Here is a 19,544-nt window from a genome sequence, read left to right on the forward strand (position 1 = left end):
TCCTCTTTTTTAAATTGTCTCAAATTGACAAATGCTATGACAACAACAAATAAATTTATTAAATTTATTAACATAAAATCAAATGCACATGGTACCATCCAGCATCATTCAAAGACATTGGTAAAAATTGGACTTAAGGATGTTTTAAGCAGAGTGGAGTCAGAATGAAAAAAATATAAGAATATTGGTTGTGATGTAGATAAGAAACATTGAACTGTACATATTGCTACTTTTCTTGATTACTAGAAGGAATTTACTTAACACTTTGTTGGATATTTAATTGAAATAATAAATCAATTACCAACAGAAATCATCAGATATTTAAAAGTGGTAAACTCTGAGAAATATTTTATATTGTTGCAATAGTTATTACATGATAAAAGAACCCATCACACTAAAGTTTTTGTGTTCATTCAACAGCATGTCAACTTGCTTAACACATGTTAGTATCCTGATGCTTCACCACGATTTAGCACAACATACGGTATCACTTTATGGATATGGTATATGTACCGTACACACTGAGGTGTTGAGAGTGTCTCCCAGAATGCTTTGATTCCTTGAATCAGCTGATCTTTGGTTCTTGGCTTAGCGACAGTCTGTAGGTAGTATTTCATGGATGCCCACACATTCTCTATTGGGTTGAGGTCAGGAGAGGAGGCAGGAGTTGTCATGACGTTGTCAAGTATTCCCTTTTCAGCCATCCACTCCCTGGTGGACTTCGACTTGTGCTTGCTGTCATTGTCCTTTCAAATGTAAATATTTAAAATATAATCCCTGCAGTTTGATATTGTACATAAATGCTTTGTATCATTCTTACAATAGAAACTGTTAAAAAGGACAAAAATGCTAGCTTGCACATTCCAGTTCATGATTAAAGAAATAAATTTGATATTAATTTCAATATAAAATGTTGCATGTACATGTATATCTTGCATGTACCTGCTACAAGCGATATCCGTCTGGAAATCTTTCCTCAACAAATGGAATGAAATTTTTGTCCAGAATATCTTGGTACACCATGGAGTCCATTACACCATTAAATATGCAAATGCTTGTTCTTCCCCGATACGAAATTCCAGCCAAGACATGCACCTGTTAATACATACAAAAATTCTACAAACTTATTACATTTCATTATGAATATCAAAATAATAACGGATTAGCATTTGTTTACTGGTGTTAACATTTTACCGTGTATGCATGCTTGGGATTTGGTCTGCGTGCACATAGTTTTTGTACTTTTGATCCTGGCTGGTGAAAGAATAGTCGTCCAGAAGATGACATTTCTACTGTACTTTCATCCACAAAAATGACGTTCCTAAAATCCTCTTTATTGTTGAGTGCATCCAAGCACCAACTCTGTCTCACCTGAATATCAAACATTTCAGCGGTTAACAGTTTTCAAATATTTGTACATGTGTAGTCTAAGCAGTGTACAATGTAATAAGGCACTACCTAACCATGCTAACTGCACCTTGATTAATACTATACTTTTTAAGACATGGCATTTTAAATGAGTATTGGACTTCTGAACCGCAGATCACAATTAAATTTGCTTGGTGCTTTTGCTTATGTTAACTGAATAGTAAAGCGTTCATTATGTTTTACATTGATCAGATTATTATTATTTTAGCTGTATGATTGACACTTCAGACCCTTGTGGTAAAAATAAAGAGAACCTGTAAAGTAACATATCATAACACAAAAATGATGCAAACCAGCAATAAAAATATTATAATTTAAACATATAATAATAGTTATACTATCATGTATAAGATGTACAAACCAGTTTGTTTTTCTTGCTGATCAGCTGACACGTTTTCGACACCACAGTTTTCCATCCTAACTCCGATCGTCGTTTTCTTATTAGACTGGTCGACACATTCACTCCAAAAATTTCGAACAGTTTCCTTTTCAACATCTCTGTGGTTAGTTCATTATTTTTGGCCAGCCACATGTCCATAAACTTTAAATGAATTTTCTTAAACTTCACGGCACTGTTACAAATCTTCCTCGTTCTTCTGAGTTCCTTCCCCGATTGCCATCGCCGTTTGAAGGCGTACAAACCTTGTCTGCGAATCACTTCGACCGATAACTCCAAAAGGAAATAACGCACAATCATCAGTTTAATTCCTTCCGACATTCTCCGACCTCTCGTATTCACCGCCATACTTGCAAGTGATTCCTAAAAATTATTTTTTCGACAAAACGAAAAGCTTAACAAGAACACCTCTGGACTTTACGGTACAATGAAGCATAAGTCCAGGGACTTCCGAATACATTACTGATACACGGAAAGAACGATTAACGCACGATACGGTTACTGACAAACGGAAAACATGATAGGATAAACGAAAAAACTGATAGGTTAAACGATAAACCTGATAGGATTGACGCACGATAAGATAGAATTAACGCACGATAGGATAGTATACACACACGATAGGATAGTATTTGCGCACGATACGATAGGATAGGATTGTAAAAAATAACGTTGCGGGTACTGTATATACACAATACACAAAGTTAAATTAAAGCAGTCTGTTGAGGCAAGGTTTTAAAGTATGAATAAAATATTTTTCTTTTTCTCTTCTTTCCGTTGCACTCTCTGTAAAAAGTTTATAAAAAGGAAACACTTTTTTATTGACGTCACGTCAATAAAAACGGTATCTAAATGTGGAGACTTACGATGCGGCACGTGTCCGTTTTTATAACAAGGCAGCTCCATTGACTTCAGAGGAAAACGATTCCACATAAATTCGAACTTGTCATGTCTATCGAACAATTTAATATATACCATTATATGAGATGGTTGCAACAGTTTTTATATCGGCGACACAGGGACTACATTAAGAACAAGAATACGAGTGCATAAACAGCAGATTAAAGACCCAAAGAACCGGAAAATAAAACTCAGCGAGCACATTGATGTATGCAGACGCATATATATATATATATATATATATATATATATATATATATATATATATATATATATATATATTTATATATATATATATGAAAAAAGAAAAAAAAGCAACACTGTATCACAAGCACACACATATCAAGATGTTCACTAAGTTTAATGTTTCTGTACTCGGGTTGATTGACGTGCTGTTTGTGTATACAAATACGGGTGCGTAGAGTCGTTCCAGTTTCTCCTGTGGACACGGGCAATTTTCAGTTTTCCGTTTTATAAACTATATACGGACAACCCAATTGAACGAACGGAAAAAGAAAAACATTTTATAAAGTCACTAAAACCTTCGTTAAATAGTTTAATATAGACTGTTTCATTGTCTTTCATTTTATTTTACTATTTATTTAACGATATATACATTGACTCTATGATTGTTTCCTTCATAAGCATTATGACGACATAGTATTATTGTAGACGTTAACACTAGGTAACGTAATTGCGTCATAATTTAAACGACTGTAAAACGTCTGAAGATACGAAATGAAAGCGCTAACTTTTCTTTTTTTCTTAAGCAAAAAAGAACTGCAAAATTATCAAATTTCAAATTTAATATTATTTTAATCATACAGTTTGGGCGTGATTAGATCATAAAGCCTTAACGGCTTTATTGGATTTGATTACGCCCCAACCATCATGATGACTACATTATATTCATTATATATTTATTATTTCATAATTGCTTATTATTTAAGAATGGTAGTATATTATAAAAGCTGAGGTGGGTCCCCTACTTAGCAATTATTCGTCTAAAATTGTGGGTTTTTTTTCTCTTAAAAGTTTTGCTTGAAATTCCATGTAATTATAAAATCTACAAACAATCTTATTTTTATAATTTACTTTTATACCGGAATATCTACACTATGCGCACTGCGTTCTTGTAACACATTTTTTAAGCCAATTCCCATATCTTGCCGTTCTAGAAAAAAGGTTTAAATGTATATTTTAATTTACATTTTTTAAGTTTAATGAGAGAAATGCAGAGCGTTCAATTTCTCCTTTTTATTAATAAACTAATAAAAAAAACTTTGTAGAGAAAGAATATGAATTATGAAAATTAAAAAAAAAATTGAAATACCTTAACAAACATTTGCAATTTGATGTTTTCCTATCCTGTTTTTGTCTTAAGAATTTTAAATTGATATCTATTGCACATGAAAAGCTTTAAAAATTCTTGGGGTAAACATGCTTATTTTCTTTCTACAACTTCAAGATCATGTATACCCTTTTTTGCGCAATTAACAAGACCTTTGATAAATAAAACAAGGGTTTTAGAGTCAGTTCAAGCATATATTTTACAACATACACCATAGCACAGCATAGCATTGAAATCTCATAGCATAGCATTGGAATATCATACCATAGCATACAATCTCATAGAATCGCATTCGTCATATCATATCATAGCATACCATAGCATAGCATACAACATTATTTTAACTCGGTTTTAAATGTTTTCATTTGAAAAAATAAATGTTCACATAATAGATTTTTCGCAAACTTTGGCTACTTACTATTTTACTGCGAAAAGTGTGGAACTCTCCTGTGTATGGAGGCGTTTTTGTTCAAATCTCATAGCATACCATAGCATAGCATAGCATACGATATCATTAAGCCCTTCATTTCAATTTCTCATAGCATAGCATACAAATCTCAAAGCATAGCATACAAATCTCATAGCGCACAATTAAAATCGCATACCATAGCATAGCATAAAATTGTAAAAGATATGCATGAAATGACTGTAGAGAACAAAAATGATATTAATTATGTTGTTTCCACTAATCAAAATAAAAATTACCTTACCACATCAACGGCTCTGTCTCCCATCATTCACTCGTTTGCAGATACTATAAAAGACTGATAAAAACAAGAACAATAATTATTGTACATCTATTAACGAGTTGCATGACATGCAAATGCAAATACACTGTTTAGAAATCTTCCGGATTTCTCCTTGTTGAAATATAATATTGCTTTTATAATTTTAGCGTAAATCACTACTGAATTCAAAAACTACTGATATTCCCGGAAATGGAGTGACATTTTCTGACATTAACTGTACATTGACTGTACCTCACTGTACATTTCACTGACTTTCACTGTACCCCAATGTACATGTACCCTGCTGTACATTTCTACTGAACAACACTTTACTCCACTTTACGCGTCTGTATAGTCCTACAGACTTCCACTGTACAGGGCACTTACCAGCAGTGTACCCCATTGAACGCCAATGTTCCATTAATTTGAGAGATAAAATCTTTCTCAATATTTATATTTTCATTACGATATTTTTTTCAATCTTTTCCTCGATAGTCAGATCTTTGCAGTACTTATACAGACAATATACAGGTGGTTAATTTTTTAAATTCATATAAAATTATAATCTAATGGTTTACTAAATATTAATTTTGTATTGATATTGAATCTTGCAATTACAATTATAATGATATTCTTTAATATCATTGCATCGAGAAGATGAAAATCCTCAATTTTACATTTTAAATCTAATTTTAAAAACTACATAAATTTTATATATGTTTATTTTATAAACTGCCGGTCATTGTAATATAAGCATTTTAGTACTATACACTTCCCTAACAGGCAAGTTTACAAAATGTATATTATAAAGTAGGTTATTGAATTATTTCTCTAAGATTATGCCAAGCCCTTGTTTAATATGACCAGTCTGTCAATTCCCTCTATCTCGTTAATTGTGCTTCAGCCAGAGAAAAACAAGGCAATTAACACAGAGCCAACAAACTATATCGAATTCATGCTTGTTCTTTATGTACACATATCCCAGTATGACTGCAGGCTTGATTATATGAGTATATTTTGTAGATAGCATGCAGATTTCTTGTATACATATTGATTTCTATTGATTGAAATATTTAATTACATCTTTTACTATGTCAGGTTTAAATTAACATAATAATACCTACTGCAGGAGACATTGATATTCTGAGTTTTGATCGATGACATATCATCGGTGACATATTAAACGATATACAATCAATTTATTCAGATTGTAATGATTGCCATAACAAAATTTTTTGATAGCAGTAAATGAAGAAAAACCAGAAATCATTTAACGGCAAAGAAGGAGAGAGAGAGAGAGAGAGAGAGAGAGAGAGAGAGAGAGAGAGAGAATCTGAGAAGTTTAAAAATTTATAAGAAATCGATAAGATTAAATTGATTGTCTTTCTATCTGCTTGTTATACATGCACATGTATATAGAATAATTTAATTCTGGTTGTAACGCGCTTTTTGATTGGCTAACAAATTATTTTATATCGTATAAAGAATGTTGCCTACGTCATAGTAAGATTAACGTCAAAAACGTATCAATACGCCTGACGTTACGTTTGAATTTTGTACAATTTTACGTCATTTTAAAGGTCAAATGACCGTTTTTATCTACATTGAAGAGTAAAAAAATTAAATTATAAGCAATGAAATCAATATTTATTAGTTTTATACGATATAAAATGGTTTGAAACAGTTTACGCTTTTTTATAAACCGCTTCGCGGTTTATAAAGCGTAAACTGCCCCAAACCATTTTATATCGTATAAAACAAATAAATATTGAATTCATTCCTTAATTATTTTTATCTTTTTGTCTCAAGTTTTATCTTTGCCGACTTACACTATGTGGTAAAAAAATCTACCGAGAAGGAAAATAAATAACATACTAGTACATCTTAAAAATGTAGTATGGTTACTAGTATAAAATCTCCCTTTCAGAATCCTCTCTAAATCCGTGTAAATTGTAATTTAATGATTATTATGCACTCTGCCATACTAGTTTATTTTTTATGAAAAATGAAAAATCAGACTTTTTATTTTAACAGTGTATTTCCCCGCTCTTCATACGCCTGTTTATTTCGAGGTTTCAACGCATACTAGTTTATTTACATCTAAGTTTTATTCCCTCTATTTCTTACGGAAACTTTTAGTTAATTCATAGCTCTATAGAAACCGCCATACTAAAATCCACACGCCCCGTTTATCGGTTGGGCGAAATCTACAGCGGCTGAAACTGACAGGGCAGAAATTGAAACGCTTTCTTTATCGATTGGTCGAAACCTACAGCGACCTATGAAAAATTACGGACTGCACGAAATAATCATGATGACGTCAAACTAAAAGTCTCACAGAAGACGATTTGGCTGTTTCTTTTTACTTATGTACATTAACAGTAATTTAGTAAATTTTACTTACTTTTTATAATCAATTTATTAATTAACTGAAAGAAAAATATTAATATTAACAATAAAATGCTTTCTTTGGTGATGCATGCGGATTATGAAGGTAGCGCTCATTGCAGAAACAAATTACATAACCCGCTTACGCTGGTTAGGTATTTTTCTGCAATGTCACTACCTTCATATCCCGAATGAATCACCAAAGAAGGCTTTTTATAGTTTAAATGTTCCATGTGGCCAGGTTTCACACCTTTTCGCGGTTACCCTGCCATGCATATAGTCTGAGCCTTGTCTGTAATATCCGATGTTTTTCTTGTTTCAAAACAGACAAAGGATTTTTTTTTCTGTAGATATCCCCAATAAGGACTTCGTTATAAGCGTGTTTTACTGTATATATATATATATATATATATATATATATATATATATATATATATATATATATATATATATATATATATATATATATATATATATATATATATATACATAATTCAACTAAATTTGTTGTAAAAAAAACTTAATATAGTCACTAAAACATGTATATTATATTTGCTAGTTGGACTATGTTTAAATATATTACGCAGATCTTTTTTTTTTTGGGGGGGGGGGGGGGTTGTCGGGGGAAAATCAAATTCATTTAAAGTACATTATAAAACTGTTAGAAATAGTTCTTAACATCCCTACCCCCATCCTGCATAATTTTTTATGTTGATAAAGCTAGGGAAAAGTTTCTAAATCAAACTTGCACATGTAAATTAATAAATGTATAAAGAAATAGAAGCCCGTTCTCTTTCTTGTAAGCAATGCGAGATTTTGGTTTCAATTTGCATTTCTGAAAGAAGTAAACTTTCAGTTATTTTGTATACAAAATAGATAACAATTAGTGGGTAACAGTAGAGTACAATGTCAGTACCCCGTACAGTGGCGCACAGTGAGGTACAGTGCTGGTCAGTAGGTACATGTACCCTTTTATTCAAGAAAGGAGATAAAACCGATTTAAAAAACTATAGACCGTTAAGTTTGACAAATACAGATTATAAAATTATTGCCTTCATATTTGCAAGACGATTACAAAAAGTTATTGATAAATTAATTAGTAAAGAGCAATCAGAATACATCAAAGGACGATTTATTGGAATAAATACTAGACTTGTCTTAGATATTTATGAATATTGCATGGAACATGCAAATGACGGTATTCTTTTATTTATAGATTTTGAAAAAGCGTTCGATTCGGTGGAATGGAATTTCTTATTTCACGTTCTTAAAAAAATAATTTTGGGGATAATTTTATTACCTGGGTAAACATTTTGTACACAAATCCAATCTTTAGTATTAAAAATAATGGTTGAGTTTCAAAAACTTGCTCGATGTCTAGAGGATTTCAGTTTTGTTGTACATGTTTTTATTCGTAGCAGAAATATTATCTTTGAAACTAAAAACAAATAATCAAATTAAAGGCATACAACTTAATAACTCATCCACAGATATAAAAAAAAAATACAACACGCAGATGATGTAACTCTAGCTTTGAGAAATATAAAGTCACTAGAAAAGGCAATGGAAACGGAATACCTTATTGTTTTCGTACTGTTTATTATTATTTTTTCCCCCAAATTGTGTGCACGCGATTTCTCGAAAACTACTCAACCGATCTCAACAATTTTTTCACAGATGATGGGACACTATCTGAATTTTATATGTTTTTAAACATTTTGTCGTCGGCACTTCCTGTCCGGATTTACGGTCAATTTTGTAATTTTTTTCGACCAATTTTGTACAGAGCTGATCTCATAAACTATTAAAGATATGACTTTGAAATTTTCAGGATAGGTAGAGCATGGTTTGAAGTTGTGCACTATTTAGTTGTTTTGCACCAGTGGCGCTATTCCTTGGAGCTCGCTTAGGCACGAAAATAGGGTACAGATTTCGAATTAAAATTTTCATATATTTTGATCAGTATCTTTTTATCAGTTGATATTTTGTCAAGACATATAAAAAAGAAGTAGTAGAGAATCAAAAGTTCTATCCAAAAAAATCAAGAAAAAGGGACTGGACCCTTTAATTAGGGACCAAGAGACTCGTAAAGTCCATTACGAATAACTTGAAAACGATAAATATTTTGTTATGCATTATAAAATCAAAGTTGTTGATCTCTACATTATCGGTTTGAAAAAGTCATCGTCAGGCCCATGTTTGACGTAATAAGGGTTTTTATTCTTTATCTTAAAATTTGGGGTGGGGGGGGGGGGTAATTTTGAAATTGTATCGATATTTCAAAGTATTATTCAAACTTAAAAAAATCGGACGGAAGACCTACTCGTTACCATTTTTCCACAGATGATGAGGTTTTATCGGCCAATTTATCGGCCATTTTGAAGTTTTTACGACCTATTTTGTGCAGAGCTGATCTCAGAAACTATCAGAGATAATTATGACTATGAACTTTTCAGGATAGGTAGTCTATAGTCTGAAGTTGTGCATTATTATTTTGTTTTACGCCAGTGGTGCCATTTCTTGGAGCTCGCTTAGGCACGACAATTGGGTACGAATTTTGAATCAAAATTTCCATACGTTTTAATTTGTATCTTTTTATTAGTTTATATTTTGTTAAGACATATAGAACAAAAGTGGTAGAGAATCAAACGTTCTTTTTAACGAAATCTAGAAAAAAAGGGGCTGGCCCCTTTTTTTAGGGGCCAAGACACTCGTAAACTCTATTACAAATAACTTAAAAACGATCATGATTTTGTAATGCATTATAGAAGCAAAGTTGTTGATCACAACAATATATATCAGGTAAAATCATTGCCACGCCCATTTTTTACGTAATTAGGGATTTTTAGGGGCCAAAGTACTTAAACTTTGAGGCAATATATCTAGAGAAGGAAACATATTTTGTTAAGCATTGGTTGGTTTGAACATATTTTATTGTATATATAATATACAAAGGGTTCGAACACAAGTTCTTGCAACTTACTAGGTTCTCACCCATTTATGCATTGTAGAAGAGAAAATGTTTGCATTGATGATTCTAATCGATTCCATTAATCAAAACACTAACATCTGTCTCCATTAAGGATCTAAAGGACTGGCTCCTAAAATATTCAATCATTTGTATCTCAAAAATGATCAACAATTTTACATTGGTGTAAGAATAAAAAATCTTAGAATTTGTTAGACCTTTTTAACAAAATCATAACAAAGGGGCTGGCCCCTTTAATTAGGGGCCAATACACTCGTAAACTCGATTACAAATAACTTAAAAACGATCAAGATTTTGTAATGCATTATAGAAGTTGTTGATCGTAACAATATATATTTGTAAATATATATATATATATATATATATATATATATATATTTATCAGGTAAAATCATTGCCACGCCCATTTATTACGTAATTAGGGATTTTTAGGGGCCAAAGTACGTAAACTTTGATGCAATATATCTAGAAAAGGAGACATATTTTGTTAAGCATTGTAGAAGAGAAAATGTTTGCATTGATGATTCTAATCGATACCATTTGTCAAAGCACCAATATCTGTACCCATTAAGGATCTAGAGAACTGGCCCCTTGAAATAATTAATCATTTGTATCTAAAATGTGACCAACAATTTTAGATACGTGTAAGAAAAAAATGTTAGTATTCGTGGGACCTTTTGAATGAAATCAAGAATAAGGGGATGGCCCCTTAAATTAGGGGCCAAGACACTTGTAAAGTCTGTTACACATACCTTAAAAACGATCAGGATTTTGTAATGAATAATACAAATATAGTCGTTGATCGTAACAATATCAACTCATTGCCACATCAATTTATGACGTAATTTGGGATTTTAGGGGACTAACATTTTAAATCTTTAATGTGATGTATGTGAAAAAGCAAAACTTTTTCTTAAGCATTTGAAATAATATAGACAATCGTAAACATTATCTGAAAGGGAGTGGTTGAGAAGGAATTCTGAAATGTATTTGATATTTAAATCGTACTGTTTAAAAATTAAACGGAAGACCTACTCGTTACTCGTAACGAGATCGTATCTAGTTGTTTTTTTCCCAAATTTTGTGCACGCGATTTCTCAAAAACTATTGATCCGCTTTCAGAAAATTTTCACAGATGATGAGTCATGATATGAATTTTATATGTTTTTGAATTTTTTGTTGCCGTCACTTCCGGTACCGATTTATTGGCCATTTTGTAGTTTTTACGACCTATTTTGTGCAGAGCCTATCTCAGAAACTATCAGAGATATGACTATGAAATTTTTAGGATAGGTAGTCTATAGTCTGAAGTTGTGCATTTGTTTTACGCCAGTTGCGCCATTTCTTGGAGCTCGCCTAGACACGAAAATTGGGTACGGATTTTTATCCAAAATTTTCATACGTTTTGATCTGTATCTTTTTATTAGTTGAATTTTTGTTAAGTCATATATAACAACAGTGGTAGAGAATCAAAAGTTCTTTCCAACGAAATCTAGAAAAAGGGACTGGCCCCTTTTTTTAGGGGCCAAGACACTCGTAATCTCTGTTACAGATAACTTAAAGACGATCATGATTTTGTAATGCATTATAGAAGCAAAGTTGTTGATCGTTACAATATCTATCAAAAAAATTTATTGCCACGCCCATTTATTACGTAATTAGGGATTTTTAGAGGCCAAAGTACTTAAACTTTGACGCAATATATCTAGAGAAGGAGACATATTTTGTTAAGCATCGTAAATGAGAAAATGTTTGTATTGATGATTCTAATCGATTCCATTAATCAAAACACAAATGTATGTCCCCATTAAGGATCGAGAGGGCTGGCCCTTATAATAGTCAATCATTTGCATCTAAAAAATGAACAACAATTCTAGATAAGTATAAGAAAACAAAAAATGTTAGAATTCGTGAGATCTTGCGAATAAACTCAAGAAAAAGGGGCTGGCCCCTTTATTTAGGGGTCAAGACTGTCATAAATTCTATAACAGATAACGTTAAAACGATACAGATTTTGTAATGCATATTAAAAGCAAAGTTGTTGATTGTTACAATAACTATAAGAAAATATCATTGTCACGCCCATTTATGACGTACTTAGAGGGATTTTTAGGTGCCAAAGTACTTAAACGTTGACGCAATATATCTAGAGAAGGAGACATATTTTGTTAAATATTATAGAAGAAAAAATATCTTTATTGATGATTCTAATCGATTCCAATGTCTGTCCCCATTAAGGACTAGAGGGCTGGCCCCTAAAATATTCAATCATTTGTATCTAAAAAATGAACATCAATTCTAGATAAGTGTAAGAACAAAAAATAATATTATTCGTGAGACCTTTCGAATGAACTAAAGAAAAAGGGGTCAAGACTCTCGGAAACTCTATAACAGATAAATTAAAAACGATACAGATTTTGTAATACATTGTAGAAACAAAGTTATTGATCGTAACAATATCAGTTTGCAAAACTCATTTCCAAACCTATTGATGACGTAATTAGGGATTTTAGGGGACTAAAATCTTACATCTTTAATGTGCTGTATGAGAAAAAGCAAAATTCTGTGTTAAGCATTTTTAAGGATAAAAACAATCGTACACACTTTCTGAAAGGGAGTGGCTGAGGGGAATTCTGAAATTTCATTGATATTTTAATGCTATCGTTTAAAAATTGAACGGAAGACCTACTCGTTACTCGTAGCGAGATCGTATCTAGTTATCATTTTTTTTCCCACAAATTTTGTGCAGGCGATTTCTCGAAAACTACTCGACTGATTTCCACCATTTTTTCACAGATGATTAGACTTGATATGAACTTGCAGAAGTGATATCCTTAGGAATTTATTTCATCGTTTCCGAAGTTCATTTCCTGTCGTCCGTTTCCTGTCCCGCGACAAAAATTTTGTGACATTGAGGTCTCAATAATGATCAGGACTTGGGCATTCAGACTTTGTAGGATTATAGATCTATTTTTGTGGATGTTTTTAAACTATTTTGTTCTGTTCGTCATATCTTCCGGTCGTCACCAGAAGCACTCTAAAATGTTTTATTGCATTAATTTTATTTCATATAGAATTAAAGTATAAGAATTAATCCTAACAAATGTCATTTATTTGATGTTAAATAAATAAAAAATTCTACTTCCGGTGAGATATCTCCAATATCTCAGATATCCTTTTTAGATAACTGTTTTACCCACAAGATGTCAGAAAGTCAAGCGATTAATACACCACACTAAGGAAGATGGTAAATTACATTTGATAGACAATGTGTTAAACCACTTTCATTTTGTCAACCATCACTTCCGGTCCTCACTGAAAGGGTTCAAACAAATCAAGCTGTTTGAAAGTTTAATTTTCTCTTTAACAATTCTAGTAAAATTGATAAACAATAAAGTACAATTGTCTTATGTTCATGAAATACTAACTTTTATTTTCACCGAGAATTTCCGTTTGTCCACTTCCTGTCAAGAGACAAAAAAAATCACTCATCGAGACCTCAAATACAGTAACAACTTGAACAACCAAACTTTGTTGGATAATAACCTAAAGTTTGTATCTGTGTTTACCTTATTTTGATTGATTCGTCGTTACTTCCGGTCGTCACCGGAAGCACTTGAAAATAATTGTTTCCCTTATTTTGTATATTTTACATGGAATGAATGAATCAATTGACTGAAGATGTGTTCAACGAGTTTAATTTTGTCAACTGTCACTTCCGGTACTCACCGGAAGGATTCAAACAATTCATGTTTTTAACAAGTCAAACAGATTTTCTTAGGTGTTTCATCTAGCAATATAAACAGTGATGTACACTAGGCAAATGTACAATAACTACTAGCTTTTTCCATTAATTACTGTCGTTCGTCCGTTTCCGTTTTCGAAATAAAAAACTTAGTTTCACAAGGATCTCAAGTTTGGCCGAGAGTATCGATATTTCATTGTGTCATATCAAACAAATCGGACGGAAGACCTATTCGTTACTCGTAACGAGATCTAGTTCTCAATATTATTATTATGATGCCAACTTTTCTAACACCGGGATATCTGGCTTTTGTAAATGGGTATTGATGTTGAAGTGAAATAAAGCATAATTTAAAAAAAGTACAAAATGATCGTCATTTTACATGTTGTTTGTCATGTAAATTTAGTTCAATTCATTTTCATTGCTTTATAGCAATACACGTCCGGTTCTCTTAACAGTGTTTAAGTTATAAACAGGTGAGTCATAAAATGCATTAAATTGGCGTTGCAGTTAGATTGTCGTGTCACTACTCTTAGACAGATTTTATCTTGTAGTGAAGCAAAGTAATGCGAAGCAACAAATTGAACGAAAATATTTCAAAGGCTGTTTTAGTGACATTTAGCTTATGTACCTATAAAATCAGTCGCATGTACTTTTCGCAGAAATACACGTTTAGACTCTCTCTCTCTCTCTCTCTCTCTCTCTCTCTCTCTCTCTCTCTCTCTCTCTCTCTCATTAGTCTTCTCAAAAATAAGAATGGAATTGTTTTGATATCAGAAATCAAATTTCGAATTTGACATAAGATGTATTATTAATGAAAACATTATTGTCGGGTCATTTTAGGGCCGTTCAGTTATTTTCCTTTGAATAAATGCTATGTATTAAAACTCTTTTATATGTGTATACTTTTTAATTGAAAATAGTATTTGTATTTTAAGTTTGATTTTACAAGAGCAACTTAGTAGTTTTTTTTTTCAAATACCTACTTACCTCGTAAGCCAGATTTTAACAAAACATCTTCCGAAAATGCTGGATTTTTACCCCAAAAAAAAATACTTTTATTCCTCATAAGCAACTCATAGAAAAAAAAACACCAACTTTTTTTTTTTAATTTCCTGTTGGTGTTTTTTAGGCCAGCATTTTTTATTTAATTTTAAGGAAAAACAAAATGTTAACGTTCCGTAAGCGGAGGAAATGAAAAAAAAATGTGGCGTGTAAAAGTAATTTGTAATCTGTGAAACATATCACTGAAAAAAGTACAATAGATTATTAGTCAAACAGATTTGATATTACATGTTGCAAAGCTCATTAAAATGTTGTCATTTTATAGGGATCAAGTCGTTTTTTATTATAAAAATCTTTAGTTATAGTTGTATTATATAAACATTTTAGCAAGGTACAAATAGTTTTCAATTTATTTATTAAGGGTAATCTTCGGTAATACCAATGAAATAACATCTCGTATAAAATGGTTGGAATAAGGAATGATATAAATAAATATATAGTCAGAGGTGTTAAGCATGGACATCATCATTAAACAATGTTGCTTTAGAATATGTTTACTTTCTTTAGATAATTGGAATTTCATTTTTTATTCAGTGCTTTGGATGCTGAAGTGACCGGTTCATTTCCACTTGCAACAAATCGACATGCATTAGTTACATATCGGTCAGAGAAGATAGTTTGATTTATTTAAGTTGTTGATCTCGGCGTTTTCCATCCCTGCGTACAAATTTCAAACTAAACCAGGCCTAATAAACACAAACCTCAGTTAAATATATTTACTCATGCCATATTAGACAGGAAATTGTTGCATTACAATATCGATCCCGATGAAATCTCGACTTGGAACTAAAACAAATCGATCTGGTCAAAAGTTTCCTGTCGGGGAATAATACCTCTTTTAAATTCTTATTTCTTTTTCTACAAATTCAGAAAACCGAGCGGCGGGTTTGTAAACCTTAAAATAAAAAACGCTGGCTTTTGAAGGATATTTATTTTTGCATTATGCCGTATAATTTACGTACAATTCGACTGTATTATGCTTTTTAATGAATATTTAATGAATTATAACTTAACACTTCAAGGTCGTATTCATAACACTCAATTAACAGGCATTGGAATACTCAACCGTACACAAGTACAATATTTACATTCATGTGTTGTTTGATTAATAGTTCTTCCTTTATAAAACTATACACTGTCAGAAATTAAAAAAAAAAGTTATCTTGTTACATTTTGATATCTAAAATGTAAGGAAGTTGGTTTCTTTCTGTTAGCAGAAAAAGCAGCAGATGTTTAAATAATACAGGCTCTCGATCGCATCCATTGCAACGCTGTGTCAATAACATAACAATTCCCAAGACCAATCAATATCTTTATATTCGTAACATTGTTTAATTGTTATGATGAAAAATTGTTTTACTGCACATGCGTAATATATCAAAATCAGTAGATCATTTATGTTTAAAACTTTTCTATAGTAATATGAATATGCCAAGCGGTATTAATATGACACATTTTCTTTTTAAAGCAACTGATATAAGGATTTTAACAATTTAATGTAAGGATTTTTAATGTTTTTATTGCCAAAAAATACAGAATCACTCGATTCATTAATCCACTGATAATGTACATGATATATATCTAAACACTTTTTTCATCCTGCCAAAAATGTAAACATTAGGACACATTTTTCTATTTTGAATGTTAACCAAATTAGTAGCTTTATATAACCAATTCTGCTCATGAATGCCGTAATGACACTGGATTTTTTAACAGTAAACAATAAAGCCAACGACGTTAAATACGCGAACTTTTACATCGTTTCAAAAAGTGTTGAGCAACACATATTCTTTGCGCCCAAAGGAAGACGCACTCGTTTGATGAAGCTTTTATCATATATGATTTATGTATTACTCGTGAACAATGACGATTTGAGTACTGAATTTAAACTGTTTATACAGTTTTCCTAACGTTACTGTTAAACAATCACTTCTATGATGATGAACTATGTCTTAATTTTAAATAGTGGCAATGAATCAACCCTGTGAATGATATACAACGGTTTACACTGATACATTAAAACAATCAAATTATAAGACATGTAAATATTTTTCAAATAACGAAGTAAGATAGGTTCGTATTGATAAAAAAGAGTTGTTTCTCGTGATTTTGATAAATTTATTTAAAAGAGATGGAATATCTATACCTGCGTGATGAAAAGGCAAAGGATGACGAAATCTAAATAATGTTTGTTCGGATGAAACTGATAGTTTGCGAAACCCTCTCCAAATTACAGCCGTCGATGAGTATAATTGCCACCTTGCAATGATTAGAGTTGACTTGTTAATTTATAATTGCACAGCGATATATCAATTAGAATGATATGATAGACATTAGTTTAAAATTAGTAACATCATTTAGTTACAAACGTTGTCCTTAGTGCTTATCTTACACTGTTTTAATTATTACCACATATTTTCAAATTAATTTTATTTTGTTGATCATACCCGAACTACTGTATATTTCGTTTGTCTCAAATGTGCCAAAAAATAGTTGAGTTTAATAAGAATATTTGATGTATTGTAAATTTAGACTATTTTGACTTCATTTAGAAATATATATGTAGTCCTATATAACTACAAAAATCTGAGTCGTAATGTAATCGAATTCAAAAGTAATTATTCACAATATACAAATGGTTTACGTAAGCTGAAATCAATTTTTATACAGCAGAACGTAAAATCGATATAAAAGATCAATGATGGTGAAAAGTAGTTTCAATGTTGAAAATTGATTTTTGTTTTTTTTTTAATTGATCATTGAAGCATCTGGTACGCTGTTTTTTTTTTTTAAACAAAGGAGTCGTATATGGTTGGTTTGGATCTCCAAATTCAAAACGCTTTGTAAGTGAGAAATGAGGAAAAAAAACCTTGGTGTTTAAAAGCATGTATCATATGTGCCTAATTCTGCTAGTCGTACCTTGAGTATAATTTTACATCTGATGGAGTCTTGAGGCAATCGTTTTATCGAAAATCAAATAAAGATAAACCGGACTAGAAATTGATTATTGCTGACCAATAAAAACATCTTTTAAGACGATATCGTTGATAAATGCATTGCAAATTGTATTTAATTAATTTTGTAAGTGAATGAATTGAATTCCATTTGTGGTCATTGAATTGGATACTTCTTAGTAGTGCATCAAAATCCTGCAAGAAAATACAAAGAAGAAATATTGATGGTAACTAGATGCCTAAAGCACCTTTTATTTCATGTGAATGTGTACCTAATCAAATAAATGAAATAATAATAAATAGTTGCATGCATATTGGGTATATATAAAATGTATTTATTATTGGTAAAGGTATATAACTTTATATTTTACATCGTAGCACCTGATACGATACCTATTATATTATATAGTATCCATTTTTCAAAATATCTAAAGAGTGTGTTGAAATAAAGATTATTGAAATGATTCTATCACTTTGCATTGAGAGTTATACTACAGCACTGTGGTTTTCTATGTATTAAAATAAAAAATGGTTCAATAGTCATAGCTAGTATATGACTTTGGAGTTGTTATCAAATTTTAAAAAAAATCCATCAAAAGAATATTAACAGTTTTACACAGAAGTATATTGCCATGACGTGCTTTTTTTTTTTTTTTACAAAATTGGAAAAAGAAACTTGAAATTAATGCAAATCTCTTTGTCAATATATGCATATTGAACCTTTTCCTTTATAAAAACGTAAAATAAAATGAATCTTTTAATGATTCAATAGATCAAAGAAATATGAATCTCAAACGGTCATAGGTACATGAACATGTACAAAATGATCGGCATTTTACATGTATTTTGACATGTAAGTTTAGTTAAATTCACTTGCATCGCTATCTAGCAATACGCGTCCGTTTTCTTTACAGTGTTAAAATTATATTTTGGTAAGCAATGAAACGCATTAAATTGGCGTTGCAGATTGATTGTCGTGTCATTAGACGTAGGCAAATTTTATTTTGTAGTGAAGCAATGTAATGCACAGCGACAAATTGACCGCAAATATATTAAAAGCAGTTTTTATGACATTTTGTCTATGTATCTATTAAATCAGACACATGTCCTTTTGGCAGAAATACACGTTTAGACTCTCTCTCTCTCTCTCTCTCTCCCTCTCTCTCTCTCTCTCCTTCTCTCTCTCAACAGTCATTTCAGAAAAAGAATTGCATTGCTATGACATCAGAAGTCAAATTTAAAATTTGACATAAGAGTTATAAGTAGTTATAAGGAAAACATTGTTGCCGGGTATTTGGAGGGCCGTTTGGGTATATTTTCTTAGAATCAAAGATATGTTTTAAACATTTATATGTATATAATTTTTAATTGAAATTTTGTATTTTGAATTTGATTTTACAAGAACAACTATGTAATTCTTTTTTTCATATTCCCTGTTACATGTACCTCTTAAGTAAGATTTACAATACACATCTTCCGAAAATGCTTGATTTTCACGTGCACACAAGAATGCTTTGCTTCCTCATAAGCAACTAATTAAAAAAAACAACTTTTTGTTTTTATTTTTCCTGTCAATGTTTTTTAAAATATTTAATCATT

The 19,544-nt window shown here is 31.2% G+C and overlaps 2 protein-coding genes across 2 annotated transcripts in view; both read right to left on the reverse strand.

Moving 5' to 3' along the window:
• LOC128183652 (uncharacterized) overlaps positions 1-19,544 on the reverse strand; it is a 266,317-nt gene that overhangs the window by 236,968 nt on the left and 9,805 nt on the right. Inside the window, exon 3 of the mRNA XM_052852754.1 lies at positions 4,787-4,840. Coding sequence (XP_052708714.1) covers positions 4,787-4,813 — 27 coding nt within the window. The 5' untranslated portion in view covers positions 4,814-4,840. The remainder of the gene's footprint in view (positions 1-4,786; positions 4,841-19,544) is intronic.
• LOC128183653 (uncharacterized) lies at positions 66-2,824 on the reverse strand. Its single transcript, XM_052852755.1, has 4 exons — positions 1,790-2,824; positions 1,195-1,371; positions 943-1,095; positions 66-746 (listed from the first exon to the last, which is right to left on the reverse strand). The coding sequence occupies exons 1-3, from the start codon at positions 2,171-2,173 to the stop codon at positions 946-948; spliced, it is 711 nt and encodes a 236-aa protein (XP_052708715.1). The 5' UTR covers positions 2,174-2,824; the 3' UTR covers positions 66-746; positions 943-945.

This window comes from Crassostrea angulata, chromosome 5 (assembly GCF_025612915.1).
Source record: "Crassostrea angulata isolate pt1a10 chromosome 5, ASM2561291v2, whole genome shotgun sequence".
Classification (NCBI taxonomy): domain Eukaryota; kingdom Metazoa; phylum Mollusca; class Bivalvia; order Ostreida; family Ostreidae; genus Magallana; species Magallana angulata.

Excerpts from the sequence above, each read along its gene's own strand:
- LOC128183653 (XM_052852755.1), bottom strand. The coding sequence starts at position 2,173 with ATGGCGGTGAATACGAGAGGTCGGAGAATGTCGGAAGGAATTAAACTG. Across the intron at positions 1,372-1,789 it reads TCAGCAAGAAAAACAAACTG|GTGAGACAGAGTTGGTGCTT; the intron begins GTTTGTACATCT and ends TTTGATATTCAG. Across the intron at positions 1,096-1,194 it reads ATCCCAAGCATGCATACACG|GTGCATGTCTTGGCTGGAAT; the intron begins GTAAAATGTTAA and ends ATGTATTAACAG.